Source organism: Capricornis sumatraensis, chromosome 13 (assembly GCF_032405125.1).
Source record: "Capricornis sumatraensis isolate serow.1 chromosome 13, serow.2, whole genome shotgun sequence".
Lineage (NCBI taxonomy): Eukaryota > Metazoa > Chordata > Mammalia > Artiodactyla > Bovidae > Capricornis > Capricornis sumatraensis.
In genome coordinates this window covers 57927543-57949570 of record NC_091081.1, presented here as the reverse complement: position 1 = coordinate 57949570, position 22028 = coordinate 57927543, and the positions used below count along the sequence as shown (strand labels likewise).

The window sequence follows — 22028 nt, the reverse complement described above, 5'->3', positions numbered from 1 at the left end:
TCTGCATCAGGCAAGTGTTATTCATTTGTATTGTTTCCAGTTATAGCTAATCTTTAGACTATGCCTGAAGGAATAAAAAATACCATGCAATGATTATTTTCCTCTTCCTAGAAGAAAAATAAGATGGCCCGTTTATTAAATTTTTGCAGGAAACAAAGTCTTTAAATTATGATGAATCAATGCTAAAATAATATACTTTATTTAAATAAGCCAAAAATATTATGATAAATTATATATAAACATATGTACTAGAAGTTTCAGGATGTGGAAATAAGTCTTGAAGTGAAAGTGAATGTGAAAGTCACTCAGTCGTGTCCAACTCTTTGTGACCCCATGGACTGTAGCCTGCCAGGCTCCTCTGTCCATGGAATTCCCCAGGCCAGAATACTGGAGTGGGTAGCCATTCCCTTCTCCAGGGGATCTTCCCAACCCAGCGATCAAACCCAGGTTTCCAGTGTTGTAGGTGGATTCCTTACCATCTGAGCCACCAGGGAAGCCCGCAGTTCAGTTCAGTTCAGTAGCTGTCACGTCTGACTATTTGTGACCCCATGGACGGCAGCACGCCAGGCTTCCCTGTCCATCGTCAAGTCCTGGAGCTTGCTCAAACTCATGTCCATGGAGTTGGTGATGCCATCCAATCATCTCATCCTCGTCGTCCCGTTCTCCTCCTTCCTTCAATCTTCCCTAGCATCAGGGTCTTTTTCAGTGAGTCAGTTCTTCGCATCAGGTGGCCAAAGTATTGGAGCTTCAGCGTCAGCATCAGTCCTTCCAATGAATATTCATGGAAACCCTAGTTAATATTAAAATATGCATAATTAAGTCAGTTATATTTACATGTAAGTTGTATTGAGCTAAGTGAAAAACTAAGCTTTTTTTCCCCTTAATTTAGGGCTATGGCATTTTATCCTGAAGATCATCTGTTAGTCATCAAGTTGTTCTGTCATGAATGGAATTATTAGGCCTTTAAACTATAAAAAAACAAACACACATATACACATAACAGCAATAACAACAACAAGAAGCAGACTATCTACTGTAACTTCAAAGGAGACCAGAAAACAGAAACAATCCAGGGAGACAGAAAATGTTTGGTGCAGAACCAAGGGAAGGTCTGGGTGTCTTTGCTGAGACTCTCCCAGAAGGAGCTGTGTCTGTTCAGAGGTGAAACCAGCTCTGTGACATCTGCCAGTGGGCTGCAAAGTCTTGACAGCAGGCTTGGGGAGAAAACTCTTTCATTCTAAGGACCTAAAAATTAGGAGGCTATAATTGGGTGTGCAGAGGAACAGTATGTTGCTTCATCTTGATCAGTTATTACTCTAACTAATTTTGAATTAAAAATTCGTGAGAAGAAAAAAACTATGTTCCCCTAATTCAATATTAGGGAAATAAACACTTTCAAAGATTTTGGAGGACTGCATATAATATATTTAAGTATAATAGTATAGTATAAATGCAATATATATGTAATAGTCAAGGAAGTATTATAGGTAGATCATGAATCAGAAATGTGAGAACTAACATTTGATGAATGGTTGTATATACTATGCACTGTGTAGAAGTTGGGCTTCCCAGGTGGCTCAGTGGGTAAAGAATCTGCTTGCAGTGCAAGAGACACAGGAGATGTGGGTTCAGTCCCCGAGTCAGGAAGATCCCCTGGAGGAGGGCATGAAAACTCACTTCAGTATTTTTGCCTGGAGAATCTTATGGACAGAGAAGCCTGGCAGGCTACAGTTCATGGGGTCACAAAGAGTTGGACACTACTGTGTCCGAGCATACTTCCATAAAGGCTCTGTTGCCAAACACAGTCACTTTGGGGGTTGAGACTTCAATGGATGAATTTTGAGAGATACAGCATTCAGTCCATAATACTCTCAGTCCATTCAGTCCATAATACTGCCTTTTAACAAACTTCTAAAGGAGATCAGTCCTGGGTGTTTATTGGAAGGACTGATGCTAAAGCTGAAACTCCAATACTTTGGCCACCTCATGCGAAGAGTTGACTCCCTGAAAAAGACTCTGATGCTGGGAGGGATTGGGGGCAGGAGGAGAAGGGGACGACAGAGGATGAGATGGCTGGATGGCATCACCGACTCGATGGACATGAACTTGGGTGAATCCCAGGAGTTGGTGATGGACAGGGAGGTCTGGTGTGCTGCGATTCATGGGGTCACAAGGAGTCAGACACTACTGAGCAACTGAACTGAACTGAACTGAACATGTTGCCAATCTGATAGGTGAAAGAGTATGTTGTTTTCATTTCCATTTATTTAATTATGAATGACTTCTAACAACTTTTTCTGTTTGTAACCAGTTGTATTTCTTTGCTATGAACTTTTCATTCATGTAACTTTGCCTGTCTTTACTGGGGTTATTTCTTTGTTTATCAGAGCTTTTTTATATTAAGGGAATAGGCCCTTTTCTTGACATAAATGTTACAGATACTTTCCTCATTATTTTGGTGATTTAATGTTTACTTATCTTTGCTCAGCTGAGTGTTGCTTCCAATTCTTTCCTCTATTAATCTTTAGTCCACTTCTCCACTGTAGGAAGATGGGTCACTTTAGATAAAATTGGAGTATTCATGCATTTTTATTGCACTGTTCTGCCTCCCCTGTCATTCTGTGATGTGGAGCTATGTTCCTATCAGATATCCCCCATTTCTGCACTTTTGATTTTCCATAAAACATGTTGGTCCTTGTATATCTTTCTACCCTGCAGAAATCCAGATATACTCATACCTTTGATGTATGTATTGCTGCACGGACTAACAGCACTGTTGGATAAGTTCTCTGAACCATTTTTCTGTACTAGGAAGCAGTAAATCATCTCTATTTTATATAAAGAGTATGTACTTTCAATTCCATGAATTTCCAGAATCTGAAATGCAAGTTAACCTAAAATATTCAATTCATTGTTTAAAAACAGCTTATGCTTACAAGTAAGTTAGAAGTTGCTCATCAAAGAGTAACTGGCAATATCTAGTCTTGATATTCTATTCTCTTAATTACAATACACAGAAATAATAAAGGCTTTGAAGAAGTCTACTCTCTGGAATGAATTGTCAACAAATGGTAAAACAGTGAGTTGCAACTCCAAATAAGCAGAAAACACTCATATACGAAATTATTGCATCCAGTAAAAAATGATAGATTTACTAAGTTGCACAGAACTGAGTAGAGTTTTCAGCATCTTACTAAGAGTTATTAGCTAGACATATTTTCCTTTACTTTTTATAATGGGTTAGAAGTTGATTTGTATTTACATTTTATACATAAAAACCCTAAGTTTCAGTAAGGTTAAGCAGTCTGCCTCAGGTCACACAGCTGGTAAGTGCCAGACATTGGAATCAACCAAGTCTTTGGTTTTAGTCTACCACATAGTATTGCCTCCTAAAAGAAGTTCAGAGAAACAAGACGAATATGAGCCAAAATAATCAGAGAAGGCATCTGGGGAAAACAAAACCTGGGCTTTCAAGAATGAGTAAGATTTTAATAAGCAGAGTTGAGTAAGGGGGATGTATTGGATGGAGAAAACAGTACTAATGAAATCAGGAGGGAAGAATGAACATGGTGCATAAGGAGATGCGATTCCTATGGCTGGAAATTCATGCGTACTGAGACTGTGTAAGTAATATGCGGCCAATGAAAGAGAGCCCTTGATGTCAGAAATGGAAGTGTGGAGTTGATCGGCTATAAGACAGGTGGGGTGGAGCCATCAAATGTTATTCTGATTAACAAGGTCAAAAGTGCTGATTTCTGAAGGTGATTCGCCTGGGATAGGGTGGTGGTGGTTGTTGTTGTTCAGTCACTAAATTGTGTCCAACTCTGTGACCTCATGAACTGTAGCACACCAGGCTCCTCTTTCCTTCACTGTCTCCCAGAGTTTGCTCAAATACATGTTCATTGAGTCAGTGATGCTGTCTAACCATCGCATATTCTGCCATCCCTTCTCTTCCTGCTCTCAATGTTTCCCAGCATCAGGGTCTTTTTCAGCTCTTAGAGTCAGGTGACCAAAGTATTGGATATGGAGTGTGGTTCAGAAAGCAAACTCCTGTACATTCAAGAAGATAAGTGTGTGGCTATTGCTATAATTCAGGTAGGATGCATAGGAGGTGTGGACTAGGATGAATATTATGACAGGAAAGTTGCTTGAAGGGTATTTTATAGGTGAGAAATACAAAATTAGATGAGCCATATTGCTTTGAAAGTGAAAGTTAGTTGCTCAGTCATGTCCGACTCTTTGCTATCCCATGGACTGTCCATAGAATTCTCTGGGGAAGAATACTGTAGTGGGTGGCCATTCACTTCTCCAGGGGATCTTCCTGACCTAGGGATCTAACCTGGATCTCCTGCATTGCAGGCAGATTCTTTACTGTCTGAGCCACCTGAGAAGCTATATTGTTTTGGAATATTCTAAATATTTAGTGTTCTCATTAAAAAAAAACTGGTTTTCAGATATGTTATAGAACCCAAAACTCAGATGTTAGCTATTTGGGGAACTCGTTTTTGTGTGTGTGTGTGTTTTTTTTTTCAGAAGTCTTAATTAACAGAGCTTCTAACTTAATCCAGATTTGAGTGCTCATCTCAGTTTGCATTGTTTGTCTAAAGAGAGGAAAGAAATGAAGGGTGATGGAAGAAAATTATTGTCATTGACAATTACTATCAGTACCAAACCGATTTTCATTTCAACTGAGCATTGCTTTGTGTTGATTTCAGGCAAATCTGTTAGTCTGGAGATTTATGATGTTTCAAGAACTTCAGCTTCATTGAGTTTGGCCCTTACTATTCTGTTATTTTCATCCTTGGCCTGTTTTCCCTCAAGTTAGGAAAATGATGGCCTCAACTCCCAACATAACAGTTTTCCTTTCACATCTTGGGGAAAGGAGAGGACATCTCTTCCATCAGCCATCATGGAAAAGTCCCTGTGACTTGACAAATTTAAGTTCAAAGGATGGGGTCACATAAATGAATTTAGGCCACTCAAGGGAAGTAGGAATCGTTCTTAGCCCAATGGATGGAGAAGGCAATGGCACCCCACTCCAGTACTCTTGCCTGGAAAATCCCATGGACGGAGGAGCCTGGTGGGCTACAGTCCATGGGGTCGCTAAGAGTCGGAGACGGCTGAGCGACATAAGCAATTAAGGATTCTGGTAGGAAAATCTTCTAGGGGAATCAAGGCTGGGAGGCAACCAGAAATTATCATTCTCTGGTCTACACTTCTCCACCATTCTAGAATATGAACCGTATTGTTGCAGAAAGTGGGTCCCCTTCCAGGGCCCGAAACAGGGCTCTTGTCTAACACTTGGAAATGAATTGTCCGAGGAGACATATGTGCTGACAAAGCAAGAGATTTTATTGGGAAAGGGAACCCTTGGAGAGCAGTAGGGTAAGGGAACCCAGGAGAACAGCTCTGCCACATGGCTCGCTGTCTCAGGTTTTATGGTGATGAGATTAGTTTCCGGGTAGTCTTTAGCCAATCATTCTGACTCAGAGTCCTTCCTGGTGGTGCACACCTTGTTCAGTGAAGATGGATGCCAGTGAGAAGGATTCTGGGAGGTGGTCGGACATGTGATGTCTTCTTTTGACCTTTCCTGAACTCTTCCAGTTGGTGGTGGCAGCTTATTAGTTCTGTGCTCCTTAGCAGGACCTCCTCTTGTAAAACAGCTCATGCAATTGGTTCCATGGTGCCTGGCCAGGGTGGACGCTTTCAGTCAGTGTGCTTCCCCTAACAATATGACTGTCAGAGTCATGTCTGATGCCTCTTTGCTTTCTCCTTTGACACCTAACACAGAGCACACAGTAGACTAGATATAGGTGTGTGGTTTTTTTGTGTTTTTTCTTAGTTGATTAGTCGAGTGCATGACTAAATGGAGAGCATCTCTTTGAGAGAAAAGATTTTCAGAGCAAAATGATAAGGAATGCTTATATTCAAAACTGTACATAAACACCCTTAAGTGTCAATGTAGCTAAGTTTCTTTTGGAGAAAGGAGGGAGGCTGTAATTCAGAAAAATATCTCTGTAGAGAAAACACATCTCAGTCTTACATATACGGATTTAAAACTCAAATCAAGTCTCTTAGCATGTTGTACACCTTAAATTTGCACACTGTTATGTGTCAAATATATTTCAAGAAACAGAAGTAAGGTAGTAATGGAGAAAGATTCAAATCCAAGAAAATGTGGTCCCAAAATGCTCTTCCCGTTACACTACTTGTCTTCGGTTGGGTTTCCAGAAGCAGTCCTTGGAGACAAGAATTTATGTAGGAAGGATTGATTAAGGAAGTACCAGGAGAAAGCAATAGGGGGCAGAGTAAGGCTAGGGAAAGAGCCAAGCAAGGATATGATGGCTTTGTAGTTCCAGGTTTAACTTATTCTCAGTGTATTAGCCTGTTTGATCTCGTCTAACAGAATACAATAGACTGGATGGCTTATAAACAAGAGAAATTTATTTCTCATAGTTCCGGAGGCCAGGAAGTCCAAGACCAAGGCACTGGCAGCTCTGGTGTCTGGTGAGAACCTCGTCCTCAGAGGTTCTTTTCACTGCGATCTCACATGGAGGAAGGGACAAAGGACAAAGCTCCCTGGGGTTACTTACAAGCACAGTAATCCCATTCATGAGGATCTGCCTTCATGACCTAAACACCTCTCAAAGGCCTAGTTTGTGATAAGCTTGAGGGTTGGGATCTTAATATATGAATTTCAGGGCGAGGCACAAGTGTTCAATCCATAGCCTATGAAGTATGTTTAGAGCTGTCCCACTTGACCTAAGATTGCTAGACATTCATCCTCCCTTTTCACCTTCCCTAGAAGAATGTACATTATCTTGCACTTCTTGTTTTTTGCAAAGTGAGTGCAAGATTATGCCTCCGAGGAGTCTCAGGGGAAGTAACTAGAAATTAGACAGCAGAATCTGGATGATGGGTATACAGTAAAGGCTATGGAGACCTGACGTGATCTCGGTGGAGCAGACACTCTGCCCTGCCGATAAAGAGGCCAGTACATCAGTCAGCGTGGTTGTGAGGAGCACCGACTCACAGTGCAGGCCATCAGAAGTTAAACAGGGCTTTGACACTTGGGCAAGTTTCTTAATTTATATGTGTTTTACTTTCTATTTATAGCAAATGTGATAATTCTATTACCTAAGCTCATTATATTGTTTTGAGGATTAAATGAATATAATGTTTATATGTCTAGTCCAACCTAGACAGCATATTAAAATACAAACATTACTTTGCCAACAAAGGTGCATCTAGTCAAAGCCATGGTTTTTCCAGTAGTCATGTCTGGATGTGAGAGTTGGACCATAAAGAAGGCTGAGCACCGAAGAACTGATGCTTTTTAACCGCGGTATTGGAGAAGACTCTTGAGAGTCCCTTGGACTGCAAGGAGATCATACCAGTCAATCCTAAAGGAAATCAGTCCTGAATATTCATTGGAAGGACTAATGCTGAAACTGAAACTCCAATATTTTGGCTACCTAATGCAAAGAACTGACTCCTTAGAAAAGACCCTGCTGCTGGGAAAGATTGAAGGCAGGAGGAGAAAGTAATGACAGAGAATGAGATGGTTGGATGGCATCACTGACTCAATGGACATGAGTTGAGCAAGCTCCAGGAGTTAGTGATGGACAGGGAATCCTGGTGTGCCGCAGTCCATGGGGTTGCAAAGAGTGGGACACGACTGAGCGACTTAACTGAGTCTCTATATAAACATGAGTCTTAGAGCCTGATAAAAAGTAAGCACTAGTGTGATGTGACCTGCTCAAAGTCCTGTCACACAGCAGGACACAGTTAATGGCACAGCCAGGAAATAAACTTGGTCTCCAAACCTCCAGGTCATTCCACTACTCTTTACTGGCCATATAGCAAATTTATAAATTAAATAAAAAATTAAATAAACTAAATTTAAATTTATAAAATTAATTTTATAGTTAATTTAAATTTTCTTAGAGTAGCTTGGTGGTCTCTAGTTTATTAAAAATCTCAGTTAACCAAATATTAACATATAACTATGACTCTTGCCTGGAAAATCCCATGGACGGAGGAACCTGGTAGGCTGCAGTCCATTGGGTTGTTAAGAGTCGGACACGACTGAGCGGCTTCACTTTCCCTTTTCACTTTCATGCATTGGAGAAGGAAATAGCAACCCACTCCAGTGTTCTTGCCTGGAGAATCCCAGGGACAGTGGAGCCTGGTGGGCTGCCATCTATGGGGTCGCACAGAGTCGGACACAACTGAAGCAACTTAGCAGTGTAGATCATGAATAGTCTGTTAAGAATTCAAAGAACAAATATGTACACTATGTTGTGTTATAAATGCTCTTAAAGGTAATTTTATATCTTTTTTTTTAACATTATTGAACTGTTTGGCAAAGGTACCTAGTTAATTCACATGCAGAAGTAAATGACTATGAATCACAATGTTTAACATTTCTTAATGTACTTGCATATTCACTAAGTAAAACAGGCTTAATGTTTAATATTAAGTGCGTTGGAATTTCAGTAATCAATAAGCAAGGGATAGAGACACTTATGTGTGTTAGAGGGGTAGATTTCTCTGTCCATATTGTCTTTCAAGGGCACTTTATTGAAGTAACTTTGTTATTACCTTACACAGATACAATTATGAGTAATAATTAGAATAAAAGAGTAAAACAAAAGCAAAGTAGTTTTATGTGGCAAGTTTCCTAAGAGAGAAAGAGATGTTTTCAGACAGTACTACATAAATGCACACGCATATTGATAAGTTGATGATATATGGTTAACGGTGTGATTGTTAATTGGTGGCTTCCCCAGTGGCTCAGCAATAAAGAATCCACACAGGAGCCACAGGAGTCGTGGGTTTGATCCCCGGGTTGGGACGATCACCTGGAGGAGGGCATAGCAACACACTTCAGGATTCTTGCTTGGAGAATCCCATGGACAGAGGAGCCGGGTGGGCTATAGTCCATAGGGTCACACATGCTTATTAATCAGGACTCTTGGTTGCAAGTAACAGAAACCCAACCTGCACAAAAGGAATGTGCTGACTCATGAATTAAGAGGAAAGGTTGAATAAATAAGCCACAGGATGGTAGAGACAAGCTGGTTTCAGGAACAGCTTGAGTTAAGTATTCAAACCCTACCAAGACTGTCTTGTCTTTGGGACTTTTCTGTGCTCTTTTATTGTATCTCACCACATGCTGGCTTCTTCCGCAGTCTCCACCTTCTAGTGGACAATGCGTTCTTGTTTCATAGTTTGAAAATCCAAAAAAAGGATTGATGTGTTGGGCACTGGCCTCTGAACTAGTCAATTGTGGCTGGCAGGGCATGGTCCCACCTGAAGATGGTAGTTCCTTTGAGAATTCAAGATTGCAGTAGGGGATGAATTATTTCCCAGTGGTCTCCTCTCCCTCAATTTTCCCCTTTTCTTCATTTCTTCTATTCATCTTCATCTGATTTGAACATGATTTCCAGGGCTTTAGTTGCCAAATCCATTCAAGCTGTGGCCCCTTGAATACATATCAACAAATCGGGTTTTGCTTTGAACTCTGAACTATTTCAGGGTGGATTACCTGTGAGACAATGATATCATTCTCTTGCTCAATTTGGTTGCCTCTTAAAAGTCAGTTATATTGTCATTCTCAAGGAGCTCTGCCCAGCAGGGATGGAGGTAAGAAGGGAGAAAAGGAGGCAAATAGTCATATGACCTTATAATCATCTATCTGCACTGCTAGTTCTGGCTGAAATGGTCTCATAGGCTGCATCACTTTATCAACCAGATGTCCTTTGGCTAACCTTTGTCAGAGACGGTTTACCTGTTTTACATGGACAGCAATCTATGCCTCGGGTAGGTACATAGAATGGGATGCCAGGGACAAGAACAGGCAAGAAGAACAGTGATGGGGATTTACAAAATTTCCAGCTCATTACAGATTCCGCCCATCACCTCTTTCCTTTTGTTTTAATTTTTAATTTATTGAACTGCAAGTTGGCTTTGGAGAGCTGTGTTCCACACGTGTTTTAACAAGTCACATCTTAAATGGGTAGACATAGAAGAATAAATAAAGGAAAATTGCTCATAAGAGCTCTAATAACCTCCTGTGTTTCTCACTGATCTCAGTATTCCTAGACCAGTCAAGAAGGGCATTTTATCTCCCCCCTTTTTTAACCCCCCTGAAATAAAATCAAAAGCAAGATGCACATATATTTGGCTATAGATAATGAATCTTTTTTTTATTTTTTACATTTTTTATTTTGAAATCATTTTAGACTTACCAAAAAATAGTTGTAAAAATAGTAGATTTTCCTAAATGGTAACATCTTATCTTCCTTAGTTTGATTATCAAAACCAGGAAATTACCCTTGAGACAATATTATTAACTCACCTATGTGCATGCTAAGTTGCTTCACTCATGTCCAGCTCTTTGCAATCCTATGGACTGTGACCTGCCGGCCTCCTCTGTTCATGGGATTCTCCAGTCAAGAATACTGAAGTGGGCTTCCATGCCCTCCTCCAGGGGATCTTCCTGACCCAGGGATTGACACCACATCTCTTGCATCTTCTGCATTGGCAGGCGGGTTCTTTACCACTAATGCCACCTGGGAAGCCCCCAGCTAACCTACAGACCTATTCAGATAAGAGGAAATGATGTGTATTTGTGATAAGTTCATGTCACAAACAAGTGCAGAGATAACCATGACCTAGCTACAAATGCACACATCTGAAAATTGTTAGTTTTTTATGTAAAAATTGAGATGGGGACTGTACTAGATTCCTAGAGCTTCCATAATAAATGACCACAAGCTGGGTAACTTGAAACAGCAGAAAGGTACTCTCTCAGAGCTCTGGAAGTCAGAAGCCCAAAATCAAGGTGTTGGCAGGGCCATGCTTTCTCAGAAGGCTCTAGCAGAGACTCCTTCCTTGGTCCTTCCAGTTTCTTATGCTTTCTGGGGTTACTTGGTTTCTGGCAACTTGACTCCCATCTCTGTCTCTGTCTTCAGATGGCCATCTTCTCTTTGTGTACCTGACTGAGTCTTCTCTCTCTTCCATAAAGATACTAGTCATTGGATTTAGGATCCATCCTCAGCCAGTGTAAACTCATCTTAACTAATTACAGGTGCAAAGACCATATTTTCAAATAAGGTTACATTCTGAGGTTCTAGGTGGATATGAATTTTGCAGGAACACTGATTAACCCAGTACAGGGGAATTAAGCAAAAAAAAATTTTATTTTGCAAGTGTTAGTATTGATGTCATTGGTATTTGAAAGCTAAGAAAACATGGTTACATTCAGGTTACCTTTTTAAAAATTCATTATTCATTTATTTTTGGCTGTGCTGGGTCCTTATTGCCGCACATGGGCTTTCTCTAGTTGTGGTGTGTGGGCTTCTCACTGTGGTGGCTTCTCTTGTTACCGAGCATGGATCAGGGATTGAACCTGTGTCCCCTGCATTGGCAGGCAGATTCTTAATCACTGGACCACCAGGGAAGTTCCTAGGTTACCTTTTAAAGGGAGCACTCTCTAGACTTGGTGATTGCATCTCTGGGAGATGGTGAAGGAAGTGGGATGTAGCCTAGGTCACTGGAGTTGAGAAAATCAGGAAATTAGGAGGCAGTGCATTTGATGACTCAGCCTCCTTAATGTTGGCTTGATGGAAAAGGGAGTAGTAACTTCATTACCATTCAATGAGTAGCTATTAAGCAGTCAGTGTGTTACAAGGACTTTGCTTTGACCTGGCTAAAGAGAATAAGACAGATGAGTTCATGAGGAACAGTATAAATATTTGGGGCTTTTTGATGCTCAGGAACATCAAAAACAGCAATCAAAAACAATGCTGCTTTATGGTCAGTGTTAATTTTCATCTTGATCTTAGCTATGCTTAGCAGCTCTCGTTTTTTCACCTTTTTATTGCTAAGTCTTCTCAAGAATACCCCTAAGTTCCATTTTCTTGAACTAACTGAAGGGACTGTTTTAATCTTTAAAATCCTACAGGTTAAAGACTTCCCTTTCTTTTTATCTGTGTTTTGGTTCCTGGGCTGTTTTTTAGTTTGCACATAGGCTAACAGATAACCCACAGCTGCTAGACCATCCTTGCTTGGCTCGTTGCATATGAAGGTGGGTGTACAGGCCTACCATCTGTTCTAGGTCTGTAAATTTCACTTATGTACAAGAACACAGTGATCAATGACATAGTTTAATATTCGGTGTCATTGCCACCTACTTCCATGGGCACTTTTAAATAATATTTTTAAAAATTTATTTCTTCTGCCAAACTCATAATCAGCTCAAAAGCAAAATTCACTTACATGTTCATTGCAGTCTCAGAAATACCGATTTATTTATATTTGTGTGCTTTATCTTGCCGTGACCTTCTGTGACAATTTCTATCACTGCAGTATTCTTTTGGATAGAGGAAACTTTTGGGATTCCCATTTTGCTTGTGATGATACTGTGACATCTGTGAAGGAGGAATCAGAATAGGAGATCCTTCCTAAGTGCTCCCCCTTACAGTAGTGATAGACAAACAAGCATTACAGCCTTGTTTGTCTCCAAAAGGTTTAAGTACAGAAGTGTAGAACTCCACCATTGATCCAAATCGGGCAGTGATGGTGAAGGAAAACTCTTTCCCATGGACTGTTACCAGGAGCACAAGAAAGAGCAGTGCTGGATGCTTGCGTTCAGCCGCCAAGCAGCGTGAGTCATGGAGCTCTGTGTGCTTCGGTCTCCTTCCTCAGATGGTGCTCGCCTGTCTCTGCCTCAGTCTTACCTGGTGTAAAGTAGGATATCACAGCAGGGGATAAAACACAAGTGCTGCGACTGCTTCAGATGTTTGGGGAATGGTCATGGCAGCAGAAGATAATATGCAGTGGTCATTTGGTGGGTGGTTGGTAGCCATGCGCTGGCAGCACTAGGCTTTGTAAGCATGATGGGAAGCTTTGTGGGAAATTCTACCCCATACCGGGTGCCATGAGCCAATGGCCCTGTCCTGCTGTCATCAAAGTGTTCACGTTCCCTGGAACTTGGACTCTGCACTAAGTGGGTTATTCCTGTCCAGAGTGATATTCTTGGTGTCTCACTTAATTATCCCCCATGCTGTTGCTGCTGCTAAGTTACTTCGGTCGTGTCCAACTCCATAGATGGCAGCCCACAGGCTCCCCCATCCCTGGGATATTCCAGGCAAGAACACTGGAGTGGGTTGCCGTTTCCTTCTCCAGTGCATGAAAGTGAAAAGTGAAAGTGAAGACACACAGTCATGCCCGACCGTTAGCGACCCCATGGACTGCAGCCTACCAGGCTCCTGCATCCTTGGGATTCTCCAGGCAAGAGTACTGGAATGGGTTGCCATTTCCTTCTCCAATTATCCCCCATGGTCAACTGAAAATTCTCTATCAAGAAGTTTTCTTCTTTTCGAGACTTTGATAGCTCATATTTTTTCTGGTGGCCTCTTGGCTCACATGGTAAAGAAACTCTCTGCCATGCAGGAGACCTGGGTTCTATCATTGGATTGGGAAGACCTCCTGGAGAAAGAAATGGCAACCCACTCCAGTGTTCTTGCCTGGGGAATCCCATGGACAGAAAAGCCTGGTGAGCCATAGACCATGGGGTCACAAAGAGTTGGACACGACTGAGTGACCAACATTTCAACACTTTATTCAGTAGTTATCCTTACATATTATTCTCAGGCACTTCTCTTTCTTTGTCTCTCAATCTCACAACAGGAAACAAAAACACAACATCTTTTTTCTAAAGACTTTTCCTCTTTCAAGGCTTCTTATATTGCATGCAGTAAGTTTCCTTGTTGCTTTGTGGGTGTATTTTTCCTGGGAAATCCTCATTTTCTAGGCTGTACTATCACTTTGTAACCTGGGGGTTGGATTGCAATTTAGTTCTCCTTGAAGCCTTCACTGGGTTTCCAGGTGAGACCTTGTTATTTGCCCTCCTTAGGAAAAAGCACAAAAGCCATGGTCTGTCTCCTCTCCCTAGAGACCAGGGCATGTGGACAGGGTGGCAGAAGAAGGCAGGAGACTCCCCAGGCATGAGGCTCCCTCCCAGTGGGGCGCTGCTCCCTTGATGGCAGCATTGTGTGGGGATTTTCAGTAGTGGCTCCTAAAGCACTCCCTGGGGCTGGCTCCCTGGTGTCATCACCCTCTTGCTGACAGCTGTCGGCAACTTGCCTATGTAAAACCTTTCATCCGCCCACTCACTGGCAGCAACTTCCAAGGTTGTTGGTGATCTCCAACACATCTTCCTTCAATAAATTGTTGCAGTCTGAAGAGTACCAACTTAAGGGGTCAGACCAGCCTAGTTTCAAATCCCCATCTACCACTGCCTAGCCATGGTTGGATTTGTTGCAGAATCCTCCAAGTCTCAGTTTTCTCATCTGTCAAATGGAAACAATAATATTTACCTTATAGATTTGTTATAAATAGTAAGTGAAATATGTGAAATGACTCAATAGTCCTGGTAGGTAGGAGGTGCTAATAAAAGACAGATGTTACTGTTGTTCCTAGAGTGCTTTGTGAGCTTGGCAACTTGGTGTTGGTTTCAGCACTCGCTTTATATATAAAAGAGCACTTATTCCTTTAAAATTAATTATACTGGAGTATAGTTGCTTTACAATATTGTGTTGGTTTCTGCTGTACAGCAAAGTGAATCAGCCATGTGTGTACATATATCCCCTCTTTTTTGGATTTCCTTCCCATTTTGTTCACCACAGAGCACTGAGTACAGTTTCTTGAGCTATAGAGTGGGTTTTCATTAGTTATCTATTTTATGCATAAAAGTCAGTTACTCTTAAAAGTTTTTTGTTTTTTATTTTAAGAATTTTTAAAGTTATTTGAAGCTCCTTTGAACACCATCCAGCCTCGCATACTCTGCCCCCCCTTGCTCTCTAGTGCCCTCTTGTGGTGCCTCAGTGAAAGCCACTAGTTTCTGCGGCAGCCTTGCTGTGTGCTGTGCTTAGTCACTCAGGCATGTCCCACTCTGCGACCCCCCAAGGACTATAGCCCGCCAGGCTCCTCTGTCCATTGGATTCTCCAGGCAAGAATACTGGGGAGGATTGCCATGCCCTCCTCCAGGGAATTTTCTCAATCAAGGGATCAAACCCAGGTCTTCCACATTGCAAATGGATTATTTACCTTCTGAAACACTAGGGAAGCTCAGGGTAGCTGCCTTGGGAGCAGCCAATCCTCATTTGCCCTTAGGGGCTCCTATCCAGACCCTAGCTAGTAGAGCTCAGTACAGCCTACAGGGTTCGGCTTGAACTTAGAAAGAAAAGAAAGTGAAGTCGCTCAGTCCACATGCCCTGGTCTCTAGGGAGCGGAGACAGACCGTGGCCTTTGTGCTTTTTCCTAAGGAGGGCAAATAACAAGGTCTCACCTGGAAACCCAGTGAAGGCTTCAAGGAGAACTAAATTGCAATCCAACCCCCAGGTTACAAAGTGATAGTACAGCCTAGAAAATGAGGATTTCCCAGGAAAAATACACCCACAAAGCAACAAGGAAACTTACGGCATGCAAACCCACGTACTGTTCACTGGGAAACATAAGAAGCCTTGGAAGAGGCAAAGTTCTTAGAAAAAAGATGTTGTGTTTTTGTTTCCTGTTGTGAGATTGAGAGACAAAGAAAGAGAACTGCCTGAGAACAATATGTAAGGAGAACTGCTGAATAAAGTGTTGAAATGTTGGTCGCTCAGTCGTGTCCAACTCTTTGTGACCCCATGGTCTGCGGCTCACCAGGCTTTTCTGTCCATGGGATTCCCCAGGCAAGAATACTGGAGTGGGTTGCCATTTCCTTCTCCAGGGGATTTTCCTAACCCAGGGATCAAACCTGGATCTCCCAAATTGCAGACAGAGACTTTACCATCTGAGCCACCATGGAAGCCCCTAGGCACACAGCAAAATCCTCACACGTGCCTGAATATTTAACTAAAGACATGCTAGCAGTTCCCTGTCCCCCTTGGAGTACTGATGCACCCAGATGAGTATCAGTTCCGTTCAGTCCAGTCGCTCAGTCGTGTCTAACTCTTTGCGACCCCATGAATCGAAAAGGTCTCCCTGTCCATCACCAACTCCCAGAGTTCACTCAAACCCACGTCCATCGAGTCAGTGATGCCATCCAGCCATCTCATCCTCTATTGTCCCCTTCTCCTCCTGCCCCCACTCCCTCCCAGCATCAAGGTCTTTTCCAATGAGCCAGCTCTTCGCATGAGGTGGCCAAAAAAGCGCCTTCCCTGGTGGCTCAGTGGTAAAGAATCTGCCTGCCAAATTCAGGAGCTGCTGGAGACATGGGTTTGATCATTGGGTTGGGAAGAAGACCTGGAAGAGGAAATGACAACTCTCCCCAGCATTCTTGCCTGGAGAATCCCAAGGACAGAGGAGCCTGGCGGGCTACAGTCTATGGGGTCGCAAAGACTCAGACATGACTGAGCACACACACACGTGCACACACACACACACACATCAAATTTGACATGGAAACTATAATCTAAGAAAATCCTAGGCTGCCCTTCTGTGTAATTGTTATATATTATACAACCATGTTTGAACAGTAACTGTCATTTTGAAGCAAAATACAAAATAGTTTCTGTCTTCAGGGTATACAGTCCTCTAGAGATGAGTGCAAACACAGCCATGTGCAAGGTCATTTTCTGTGAATGTGATGTTAAAAATGTACTTGTGGGTTAGGCATAGCAGGGCTCACTATTCCACACAAAACAAAAGCTGAATTTAAAAATTCAGACCCCCTGGCTGCCCATTCAGATTTCTACCTAATGCCTACTGCTTCTCTCTTTGGCTGCCTTGACCTTTCCTATTAAAAAAAGTAAGAATGAATGAAAAACTATATAGAAAATCAAAATGGCAAGACTTAGGAGGAAATAGCTGGAAACACTTCATCTTTTTATGCCCATCTAAAGCAAGGTTTTTAAATGAATTGTTTGCATTTGAGTAGTTACGGCTAAAAGCACAAGCAAGGACGAGCTCTAAGACAGCAAACTCTTGAAAACACAAAGGATCACTTTGTCAGATTAATAGAAGGCTCTAAGAACCCTGTAACTAGTGGCCACCTCTATAGTCCAGCTAAGCTAAGTACGGGACTTGTCTACCTTCTCTGGCAGTAAGGCTTTTTGAGATGTTAGGATGTGCTTAGCTCATTCTGGTTTCCTGGACAGTGTTCTGAAGGGAACTTACAGATGGGACGGTCAAATGAACATAGTCACCTTAATCATGCTTTCAGGACCAACATCAGCACTCATTCTATTTTCACAGTTTCCAGTTTCCTTCTAATTTGAATCACTACACAGTGATTCAGTACAGCACATCACTACAATGACTTTTTCTCTCCTAAATTCTAATGGTAAAATTCTTATTAGAATTTGAGTTTAATCACTAAAATAAAAGTGTCCTTTATTGAGCCTTCCTTTGTGCCTAGTACTGTGCTCTGCACCATATAGAAGATAGATAGGAAGAAAGGTATTACTACTCCAGTGCATGTGTGCTAAGTTGCTTCAGTTGCATCTGACTCTTTGCGACCCTATGGACTGTAGCCCGGCCAGGCTTCTCTGTCCATGGGATTCTCCAGGCAAGAATACTGGAGTGGGTTGCCATGCCCTCCTCCAGGAGATCTTCCCAACTCAGGGATTGAACCCACGTCTCTTAAGTCTCCTGCATTGGCAGGCAGGTTCTTTACCACTTGCGTCATCTGGGAAGCCCCAATACCTCCAGTAGGGATGGGCAAAGATAACATTTTAAGGGAGATTGAAGGAGTTTATGCCTGTGTGATTTTTTTTTTTCCTCTGTGAGAGGGAGACAGAGAGAGAGAGAGACAGAAAGATGGAGAGATAGAGAGTGCCAGGCAAAGTAAAGCCTGGAAGAGAGCAAGCAGGTTTTGAAACAGCTGCTACACAGAATGTTAAGGGAAACAACGAGTTTAAAAAGCAAACAACATATTAGTAAAGTCCTTCCGAGGTGGTAAAGAATCCAAGTGCGGTGGAGGAGATGTGGGTTCGATCCCTAGATCAGGAAGATCCCTGGAGAAGGAAATGACAACGCATTCCAGTATTCTTGCCTGGAAAATCCCATGGACAAAGGAACCTGGAGGGCTACAGTTCATGGAGTCACAAAAGAGTTGGATATGACTCAGTGACTTAACAACGACAGCAATGATTCTTAGAGAAGTGAATGGTTAGTGCATCTTTGCTCTTGCCATTGTCCTTGCCGTCATCATCATCATCACAGTCATCGTCTCCAGAACAAATTATGCTCCAGCCGCAGAACAGTTACACAATGGAGAAAACTATTCCTTTGAAAAACCGATGACCATTTATGCTAGTTTCATGCCTCTCGGAGGGTGTTGAAGTGTGTTTATTTGATTGAGTCGTCCCTCTCACCTGTGCTTGTTTAGGTTGAGCCCGTGATTCAGAAAGGCCACGAGAGTCTGGTCCATCACATCCTGCTCTATCAGTGCAGCAGCAACTTCAGTGACAGTGTCCTGGACGACGGGCACGAGTGTTACCACCCTAACATGCCCGATGCCTTCCTCACCTGTGAGACCGTCATTTTCGCCTGGGCCATTGGTGGAGAGGTGGGACCACTCATTACTGAGATGTAACAAAGTTAATTGATCCCTTTTCCCCCTATGATTCTAACACTTCTAAGTAAAACTCTATGCACTCGTTTTGATATGAGGGTGGGTTATTTTTCTTTCCACAGGAAATCATTCTTTCCTTAAGCCATTTTATTTGATCAACTGTAGATTAATACAGTTGTAGAATGTTGAGATATCTTTGAGAATGTTTGGGTTTTGAATGGAGTAGAGCTCTGAGGGACTTTCACAGAACACTGTATCATGGAATTTTGCTCTTTTAGGGTTTCTCCTATCCACCTCATGTTGGATTATCCCTTGGCACTCCGTTAGATCCTCATTATGTGCTCCTGGAAGTCCATTATGACAATCCAACGTATAAGGAAGGTGAGTATTTTTTATACATTCTACCTATGATTTTTAAAAGTTTTATAACTTTTCCCTTTATTTTAACAGAGTTAAACAGACTTCAAATAAAATAGCATTTAATGTTGTAAAAAAAATTAACCTATACATTTGTCATCCAAATTGGGATACCTTTTAGAGTAGAAAAGGCCACTATAAACAATTTCAATGGGACAGCAGTCACTGGCCAGCAATGAGCTAGGCAAATGGGCACATGTAGTCACTAATCTTAAAAAGCCATTTGGACATTACTTACCAGAAAGTAGAAAAATAGGCTTTTCCCTTTATGGTGTAACTTAGTCTGAAATACATGGTGCTTATGAAACATTTTCTTTCTAAAAGCACACATGAAAAATTGCCATTCATCACACTAGAAAATATTAAGCATCTTGCTGTGTTGACACTGCAGTTGACACTGGTGTAATGTGATGTTGAAATGAAGAGGGGCAAGTATTTACACCTGAATTTACTATGTAATATCCCAACGCCAAAAACTTAAAGGATTCAATATGAATTTATCAATAGAAGAAACTCAAGGTTATGATTTTACACTGATCTGTGCAATTTTTCATCAAATACTGAGCACCAAGGATATGCTGGATCTGTGCTTAATGACATAATGTCCCCACCTTCAGGGATATTATAGTGTAGTGGGAAAGGCAAACAGTAAAATAATCACAACAATTAATACAAAATTATTTATATGCTAATTGATCCAACAGGTCACAGGTGGGTAAGTCACTGTTGCAGAAAGAAGTCAATTAATTTCCAAGTGGAATGGATTTATGAAGTGTTTGGGGCCCATACTCTCCCTCCTTAACGATAACTATGTCACAGCAAGAGATGTATCTTATCTTTCCTCCCCACCATGCCGGTTTTTATGTTGTTCACATCATAGAGTCTTAATAATTGTTTGTTGATTATATGACTATGAATTATTAAAAGACTGGTGATAAACTATAAAGAAAGTTAATTATTAATATTTTTCTCTATCATCACATGGTTTCTAGACCAAGTGGTCTTCACCTCTATGTAAATGTTACTGAGCTTCACCTCAAAACAGTATCAAATAATACTTCTGTTGAGTTACTGTATATTCTAATGAATGACTTAGAATTTTTATTTCTGTCTTCATGCTAGATAATTGTGGAATATATTATTAGATAATACAAATGTGTCTCCCATGGTATGCTGTATAAGTTTTCTTTGTGAATCTGGATGTTGCCTTTCATTAATCTTTGCTTGTATTCCTTTCCCTTGTAAGAGTTTAAGGAAAATCAGTAAACCTATTCCAGCTGAATATGGAAAACTTTTTTAAGTACTCAAGCTCACTTTTAATTTTTCTTGTCTAAATGCTCTTGTTCCAGGCTTAATAGATAATTCTGGATTGAGATTATTTTATACGGCAGATATAAGGAAATACGATGCTGGGGTTATTGAGGCTGGCCTCTGGGTAAGCCTCTTTCACACCATCCCTCCAGGCCTGCCTGACTTCCGGTCTGAGGGTCACTGCACCCTGGAATGCCTGGAAGAGGTATGGTGTGTCTGGGTCTGTGAGCTGCTCTTCCTAGATTAATCTATGCTTGTAGAAACTATGTTTGGAAAATTCCAAGTTTATTACTAATCTTTTTCTTGTTGTCATGCTATAAAATGATTGTTTACAATTTTAGCGAGACCTTTATTGCTTTTTAAAAGCCTGAAGGCTGCAGGAGTAGAATTTTGGTGTTTTCCTTTCTTTGTTTCATATTGGACAGTTCATTTTATCTTTTATGGTTCAACCTTTCATAGTCCCCTTTTGCTTTCTCAACTTTATATTTTATTCATATTTGTTTTATCCATGATTTATTTTCATTTTTTCTCATTTTCTCTGATTTATAGCTACTGACCCTTCTTTAACCAAATAGCAAAAATAACTAATATAAAATACATATTGGATAAGAGAAAACTATATATAAGTATTTTATAATGGCTGCTTCATTCATAGTTCTTTTTTTCTTGAATGAAAGTATTTCAACATGGATCATTCTTTATAAATTATAGGATATTGTGGTTGTAGACAGTATGGAAGACTGGTCGAATGGAAAGGTTATGCTCTTCTGAATTATTTAGACCATTTAGACCATGAATTAAATTGCCATGACATCATTCTCCAGCTGTAGGACTGTGAGCAATTCATTTAATTTAATTCTCCCAGTTCAATTTTCTTATCTGGAAAAGTGGGAGTAGATTCTGCCTTTAAGAGTTTCACTTTTCAAGCTACCAAAATACTGGATTCTTTTTGCCAGAAGCTGTAACTGTTTGCTCACCTCCTAAAAGAAGAAAAAAAAAAAGATAATATGTAAAAGTGATCAGTTGGTCCTCAGCAAGCATTAGTTCCCCTTCTTTCCTCACAGCCAGTATTGCTTCACAAAGATAGGAATAAGCCAGGAAAAATCCAAATTATAAATGTCTGGCAGGTCATGTGTTGGCTTAAATGGTGTTAGCTTTTCTTCTCAGTTGTCCCTCCAAGTCTGTTTTAAGGTGAACTGTCTGCGCTTGTTTGGAGACCTAATTAGGTTTTCCCCTGTATCTCCCGTAGGCTTTGGAAGCTGAAAAGCCAAGTGGCATCCATGTTTTTGCTGTTCTGCTCCACGCTCACCTGGCAGGCAGAGGCATCAGGCTGCGTCATTTTCGCAAAGGGGAGGAAATGAGGTTACTCGCTTACGATGACGATTTTGACTTCAATTTCCAGGAGTTTCAGTACTTAAAAGAAGAACAGACAATCTTACCAGTATGGATGTTTTTATTCTTTATCACTGAATGTCATCAAAATCCTGAGACATATACCTGCCAGGAATTAGCCAGGTTTCTCCTGGTGTAATGAATCGCTCATCCTATCCGTAGCTTCAAAGCCCCCCACTATGGCTGTTGCATAACCCTCACGGAATGTGTTTGATCTGTTTTCCAACATTGAAACTTGTTTTCTTACTATTCCCAGGGGCAACTCAAGTTGTTGATTTCAAAGGAAATAAAACTTAGGTTTTGTGCTCTAAGCACTAGACTCCCCAGTTAGTAATCCCTT

The 22028-nt window shown here is 41.2% G+C and overlaps 1 protein-coding gene across 1 annotated transcript in view; it reads left to right on the top strand.

The window, feature by feature from the left end:
• The window catches only part of MOXD1 (monooxygenase DBH like 1), a 97518-nt gene that overhangs the window by 55230 nt on the left and 20260 nt on the right, over positions 1–22028 (top strand). Inside the window, exons 5-8 of the mRNA XM_068985205.1 lie at positions 18383–18562; positions 18847–18949; positions 20335–20501; positions 21546–21737. Of these exons, the coding sequence (XP_068841306.1) occupies positions 18383–18562; positions 18847–18949; positions 20335–20501; positions 21546–21737 (642 nt within the window). The remainder of the gene's footprint in view (positions 1–18382; positions 18563–18846; positions 18950–20334; positions 20502–21545; positions 21738–22028) is intronic.